Below are 7,197 nucleotides of genomic sequence, written 5' to 3'. Positions count from 1 at the left end.
CTCTGTCGTCCGGCGGGCCCTGTTAGCAGCCGATGACACCTGAGGCTTATGGATTGCCACCCGCGAGTTTCCCCCTCCGTGAGACGTTAAAGACGCTCTTACATTCCGTGCACGAAGGCACGTTTGAGCCCCTCCGCAGGGCTCGGGGGGGGGTTGGCCTGGTGGAGTCGTCTTGCAGGCGGCCGGAAATGACGACATGGCCGATTAGGGAGGACGACGGGAGAGCGTTACGGGCCATCTCTTGTTCTCCGACGAGTGCAATCACGTACGTGTAACTATGGGCTTGACCAGGGGACGTCATTTGTCCAGCGTCTCGCCGCGTGTACTGTCCGAGTCATAGATGCCATTGGCAGCACATCGCGGTATGTGTCGGTTATGTCCACGTCCTGTACCACACTCGCATACCGCATTATATGCGCATGTCTTGGCTCTTACCCCGCACTCTGGCATGAAATGCGCAGATGTCTCGTCGCGTTCCTGGCGTTAACTGAAGTAGTTCGGTCGCAGGACGCATGTTAGCAACTGGGATGACAGCTAGGGGAACGCATCGACGGTGAATTCAGGTCTGGCAAGGTCCGGAACGGCGTTCGGGGGCTTCAACAGGCTGTCTTCCCAAGTACAGGCCCGCGCACTGAAACAGCTGGAAAGGGGTCCTGTGCGTCCCCTATGCCTGAGCCGGCGCGGGAATACGTTCCAACGGCGGATGACACGTTCCATTCACCTCTATTGACACGCTCCACATTCAACTTTTGGCAGATCGAGTCCTCGGGCCGTGAGGGGCTGGGGCCTGGCTGCGCGGCCATGACAGGCGCTGCGTGCTGGTGGCTACATCCATGATCGTCATATAGCAATGACGAGTGCTTCAGACAGTCACGGATTTGAACTCGCAGCCGGGGACAGGGCATCCGAACAACGACCATGAGGTGTCGTCATGAAGAAACACACTCTCAATGTCGTTTGGTTAATTTATTGACAAGGATGACGGCACCCTGAAACAGAGTAATGCAGCAAGATAGCTGAACAAAGTTATTTACTCCATGCAATTAATCAACACAAAATATATTACCACGGAAAAACAGAGGTATAGTAGTTAATAAGAGTATTGTAATACTTATATATCAGGTATAATATATAGTATCAATTATAATAGTGGAAACGTTTAGCATGATGAGTGGGACGAGTCTCAACTCAGAGGCGGAGTGAATGAACAATGTTTGAATAAAATGGCCCGCCTCGGCACTACCGGGTCAGAGCACGCATAACGCAGCGCAGCAGTGACACTGCCCTCTAGTGGCCGGATAAACTCTTCATAATGCCAACAAACTGCATCGTGGGAAGCGACGCGGAGTGTTGCTGGCGTGGCTCGCTGCAAAAGCTGAGCAATGTTCAGCTTTCGACGCCTCGGCAGAAGCGTCAGCCAATCGAATCATATGCCAGTACAAGCTCTAGCCAATCAAACCGCTGCTTGTGTGTCAGGGGCGGGAGGTTCATGTGATTGGTTGTTGGTCGAGTTTCAGACACGCACGCCGCTGTGTGGACGGGCTGTTACGGTGCTGTGTACCGGAGAGGAGAGAGAGAGAGAGCAGCGAAGGGGGGAGAGAGAGAGCAGCGAAGGGGGGGAGAGAGATGTAATATGGTTTCCTGATAAACGTTTTGTTTGATAGACTTCAGCTGTGGAGAGTATATGCTGCAGGGAGGTGGATGCACCTCGCACAACGCACCCAGGAACGAAAGCTAGCTCTGGTCCTTTTCCTGTGGACTCGATGCCCTGACAGGCTGGAGTTTGTGCAACCTGCACAAACACAAGCTCACCATGATTAAAAATGGTGAAATGCAATGTAAAATTACCGAAAAAATACCAGCTCACTAAATTACAACCGCTCAAACCAACTACACACTACTACCGCGGATTGGGCAGAGAAGGAGTCCGAGAAAGTTGCTCCCCCATGTGACGTAATATGACGCGTTTGACGTTAAAAAAAAGCTGTTTTTAGTAGCAGAGCTCAAAACGGCTCCTTTCCCTCTGAATTCCTGCCCTTATGTCTTGTGAAACATATCAAATCCTGCATTAACAATTTTAATTTTCAGGCAAGGTTAAGCACAAATGTAATGCATTGCAAGTTGCTCTTTAAGAACTCTATAACATGTTTTTATACTGTTCATGCTCACTGCCTGTAGCACTTTGGGATTTGAAGTCAAATATGAAGTGCTTTATAAATGAAACCCATTATTATTATTATTATTATTATTATTATTATTATTAAGAAGGGACATCAGCATAGAGTTGCACTCCCGATCAATATTGTAGTAAAAATACTTTCAGACCATTTCAGTAAGAGAAAAAGCCACGCCTTTCTATGTAAGTCATGCAAGTAGCTTTAAAAATAAGCTGCATAAAGTACATGGAGGCAAACTTTGGCTCATTTAAAGTAAAGACCTGATTTTTAGAAACTAAGCCCAGTAACGCATTTCACATTGTAGGGCTTATTTTTTTAACCAAAGGCTTCCAGGGCTAGAGATATGCCTTCTGTGTTGTGCATGTGATGCAAATTAATGTTTGTAGTATGTATATTATATGCAGGTATGTTTTAAGTTTAGTATAGTAGTACTCACATGCTGTATAGTATGTGGATTTACTAAGGAATTGTGTGCTGTCTCAGTTGTTGTCTTAGTGTGAGTGTATCTTTGTTTTCCAAAATCATACAAACCTGTCAAAGCTGATCTTGATGGAGCTGCCAGGCTCAGCCTCAATGACCCACTCACAACTCAGAGAGTCTTTGTAGTAGCCCGGCCACCCCGGGGAAAGAAGGACTCCAGACGGCCCTGAGTAGTGGCCCCCGCAAGGAGCTGGAGGAGCACAGAGATGGAAGAAAGAGGGGAAGAAAGGAAAGCAAAAAGATTAAAGACGTAAAAAGGTATAAGTGGAGAGGAGAGGGGTGGAGAAAAGTTGTTTTAAAGATAACTCAGCGTTTAGTACCTAACTTAAAAGGGAAAATAAATATAGGATGATTCACCAGAGATTCCCTCAATTTTATATTCCTCTTCTAACTCAAAAGTTGACAAATCTTTCCACCAACCACACAATTATTTGCTTATTCATTTCAATACCTTCACATTTGGGAATGAGTCCACTCCACATCCCCTTGCCTTCCTCCAGATGGCATGTGATGGTGTCAGCCCCCTGTGTCTTGATGAAGCCCTCCTCACAAACCACTGAGATGGAGCTGCCCAGTTGGAAACTGTCCCCAAAGCGTCTGGCATTCAACGGTATGCCAGGGTCAGGGCACTCGTTACGCCCAAAAGCTGGTAATGAGTAGAAAGAGAACAAGATCCAGTGACAAATGCTGTTGTGTGAATGAGAAATGGGGTCTTTGAGGAGTCTGTAGATAAGGGAAATGGATGTTTGTATCCTTAGGAGAGAAAAAACAGACGTCTGCTCTGTACACCTGAGGGTGACAATAGCTTCTGTCTTTAAAGCTTGCTGTTCCTCTCCAGGAGTAAAGATTTACAACGGTGTTGCGTAAAGGAATGAGGAACAAGAGTTAGGAAGTGTATGAACGATCCTAAATGTTGTGTTTTGCTTTGTTAAGGCATGCTAACTTCATTTGGGGAGTGATGTCATAGCATTTATCTTTACAGCGTCAGCATTAATTAAAGGACAAGTGTATGCTTTGTGAATGAGAACGTGTGAATTCACACAAATAACTGAAACTAATTAACTTCATCCCGTCATTTACCATAAATAAGATAAAACTATTAATTTGCACTTTACTCTGGATTATTAGATTTTCTTTGGTTAGCTTTAAGACAGTCCTGTCCTGATGTTTGCAAAGAGAAATGTACCCTAATCCCTAACCATGAAAGGGAAATGGAGGATGAAATGCTTTACTATGACTAAATTGGTCTGAATTAAATGGATTGAACAGGTCCTTACTGCTATAGGTGATGTTAAATCCTCGCCCAGACATAGAGTGATCAGCCTGAAACTCCAGCTGCAGCACGTTGCTGTTGGACGTCAGGTGGGAAGGAACTTCGGCCCCTGAGAAGCGTCCGAGTATTGTTGCTCCTGACTGGTCTCCATCTTTGATAGTGAGGAAGTCGTAGGGAGGCTCTAGGTCAAAGTCATTGAAGGCCAGGTGAATCCTGGAGCCAAGCTCAGAGATAATGAGCCACACACAGTTGAGGTTGTTTCCATAGCCCTCCGGGTAGTCAGGAGACAGCACCGTCCCCATGGGAACGGTGAAGTTGGAAAAGCAGGGGACTGTGTGTTAAAGAGGATAAAAAACATCTTAGAAATAATTTAAAACTCAAATATCCCAGGTGAGGACATTTGTTTTATAGCTTCTATCACTGGTCTCTTGACAATGTACACTGTGCATTCTGCAATGACAGGGTCCGGCAAAAAGATAAGTATAGAACAATGTCAGCGCTGTAAAACTAGCTCAGCAATCAGATGACAGCTCTGCTCCCATGGGTGCTGAGCAGTATGAGAAACATAGAACTATAAGGCAGATGGATCAGAAGAGTCAGTGTACAAATATACAGACAAATAGCAATATACATGTAGGGGCACAGGAATACTGCAGTGTCCCAATGGAACTGAAACTAGAATTGTGTTACGGATATGGGTTAGGTGTTATTTAACTCATAGAAGGAGTGCAATTTGTTTGAGAAAGGACAATATACAATGCAGGTTTTCTTTCTCCTGGGTATTTGAATAACACTACAGTAGTCCACTACATACCCTACTTTCTTCTCTAACAAACCCACCCTACATAACAAGGCAACCATATCCTATCAATTTCCCATTTTATATTATTGCTGTTTAAATCAAATGCACTGCACGGTCATTTAATAACACTGTGATTAATCCTCCAATAAGTTAGTGTCATTGTGAACTTTCCAAGCCCATAAGTAATTGCTTCATTTGCTGTCCTGGAAAAAAAATGCATCTATTGGGCTCACATATGCAGATGGGGATATTAGCCGACCACTGATTGTTGTTCTGGCAGGTTATCATCTTCTCGCCGATCAGCTCGAATCCAAATTGGCATTCAAAGCGCAGAACATTTCCGTTTAGAAAGCCACTTCCCTCTTGGTAACCATACAGAGGCGTACCAGGGTCACCACAGCTCTCTTTGTCAATTTCTGTGGGAGATGGGGGTAGTGTAGAGAATGGGGGAAGGAAAGAGGGAAAAGGGAAAAAGTATTAAGTCAAGCTGAGTACTTTTCAGAGGTTTTCAAACATTATCTATAAAGGTCCAGCAGGTGAAGAGTCGGAAAGCCGAAGGGGGGGGGGGGGCAGACAGAGGGCAGATTAGGAACAGAAAGGCAAACAGGAAAATGGATATGTTGCTTTACTGGAAGCGACAAGTCCCATGAGCAGAGCATGAAAACAAGGACAGGGACAGATGATATCAGACACTAAAGTCTGTGTACCTTTATTAGTTGTTCTTGAAGCCACTCGAGCCTACCTCTCATCAGACTGGGAGATGAGCCCACATCTGATGGACATGCTGGACAATACAGGTCCGGGACAAAGCTCCCAGTCAGCCTGCAGATAGCGGCAACAAAAAGTCCACTAATCGGTATCAAAACCCGCTCTGAAACTCATGTGACAACGGAGTAATATCCATGTGTCCTAACTTCATGTGTAATGTATTGAAACAAAAACGAAAAACAGACTGTATAACTGTATATTAAAGGGTATTACAGGGTTTACAACGCAGTCTTCTTGAGAATGTGCAGTCATTACATTCTAATAGACGGTGTTCGGCATATCATGCTCAAACATTATGAAAACAAATGTAGATCTAGGAACAGCTATGAACATAATTTAACAAATTGCGAGCAATATCAAGTTTCGGACTATATTTCCAATGGAGCAAGTCATTTGTACTTACACTTGTATTATTTTCTGTTTTAGAATCCCTACTCCCCTCTCATCTCCGTATTGTTAGTGGAATCAACCCAATCTCCTAGGTCGAACTTCTTCAAAGTTGATCTGAATAACCTGATAAAATAAAAAGATATCTGTATCCCCTGTCCTTTGACTATGAGTTATGATGAAGCATCGGCAGTGCATGTGAACTTTCTAAAAACGTTCTGTCTGTTATCCTACAGTTGAGGATGGTTTCGTGTGTTACGGAGGATGACCCATTGTTGCCCTGACAGGTACATCTTTTTTACTGAGAGACTGTTTCTTCTTGGGGATTTCCTGGTGCACTGTTCTTTGGCAAAAAGACCGAAATGTTTTTTGATCAAAAACCAAACGTAAGACTTTCCTACTTACCGTTTATTCAGAGTAGCTGGCCCTACTATAGAGCTACATGTCTGCTACTGGTACGCAAAATCCACTCGTGTTTTGAAATAAAATGGAAGACAAAACACAAGATATTAAACTTGTATTAAATGTGGAGTGGTTTACTAGATGAAGACAAATTCCCTCGTTCACTGACATCACCCCTCAAACAAAAGATTACCCATAAAACAATATGGAAAAATGACAACAGCATCTCTTCACAGTTACTTGTGAGTACAAAATCAAATATGCTTGAAAAACCAATTCTAGCAGAGCAAATCTAAGAATCTTAAAACTGTTTAATTTCCTGTCTGCATTCACCCTTCAGATATCCTCGTCAGCTTCACATGGTTAAGATCTTTTCTCCATTACCAAATGTAACATCACGAAAGATTACACTTAATCAACTGATCAAGCTGGCAACAGCCTTTTACACTTATAAATGTTTTCTCTGCCCTAGATGAACAATATTAGCATATTCATTTATCTCACTCCCTGCCACCTTACTGACACCAATGGTGAGCTGACTGCAATCGATAGGAAAGATTGGACGATCGACGGTGTCACTTCTGTTAAATGACTTAACATCATGATGTGATATCTAGCTTGTCATCCTTAATTAAACATCGCCTTTCCCAGGCCATTATGGGAGGACCACATGCCAGCATCAAATTCATTATCCAATGTTATAACAATGACCTCATTTACCATATCTAACTAGCTAGTCTAGATACTGTCCTTAATTGCCATTAATATACATATGCTCTAAGTAAATTCAGTGCCAAATTCAATTGGAAACTGTCACACCCATACCTCTCATGCGCATTCCTTCAAAAATACAAAACTGACATGAATCCAACAACCAGTCAGCCCCTTCCCGGTGCTTCCACAAACCA

The 7,197-nt window shown here is 43.7% G+C and overlaps 1 protein-coding gene across 1 annotated transcript in view; it reads right to left on the bottom strand.

The window, feature by feature from the left end:
- LOC104957131 (CUB and sushi domain-containing protein 3-like) overlaps positions 1-7,197 on the bottom strand; it is a 196,504-nt gene that overhangs the window by 187,394 nt on the left and 1,913 nt on the right. Inside the window, 6 exon segments of the mRNA XM_010784744.1 lie at positions 2,709-2,847; positions 3,109-3,303; positions 3,935-4,261; positions 4,966-5,153; positions 5,446-5,525; positions 5,527-5,554. Of these exon segments, the coding sequence (XP_010783046.1) occupies positions 2,709-2,847; positions 3,109-3,303; positions 3,935-4,261; positions 4,966-5,153; positions 5,446-5,525; positions 5,527-5,554 (957 nt within the window).

Source organism: Notothenia coriiceps, unplaced genomic scaffold (genome assembly GCF_000735185.1).
Source record: "Notothenia coriiceps isolate Sejong01 unplaced genomic scaffold, NC01 NC01_scaffold00026424, whole genome shotgun sequence".
Classification (NCBI taxonomy): Eukaryota; Metazoa; Chordata; class Actinopteri; order Perciformes; family Nototheniidae; genus Notothenia; species Notothenia coriiceps.
Note: the sequence above shows the minus strand (reverse complement) of the source record. Positions and strands in the feature narration are given on the sequence as shown.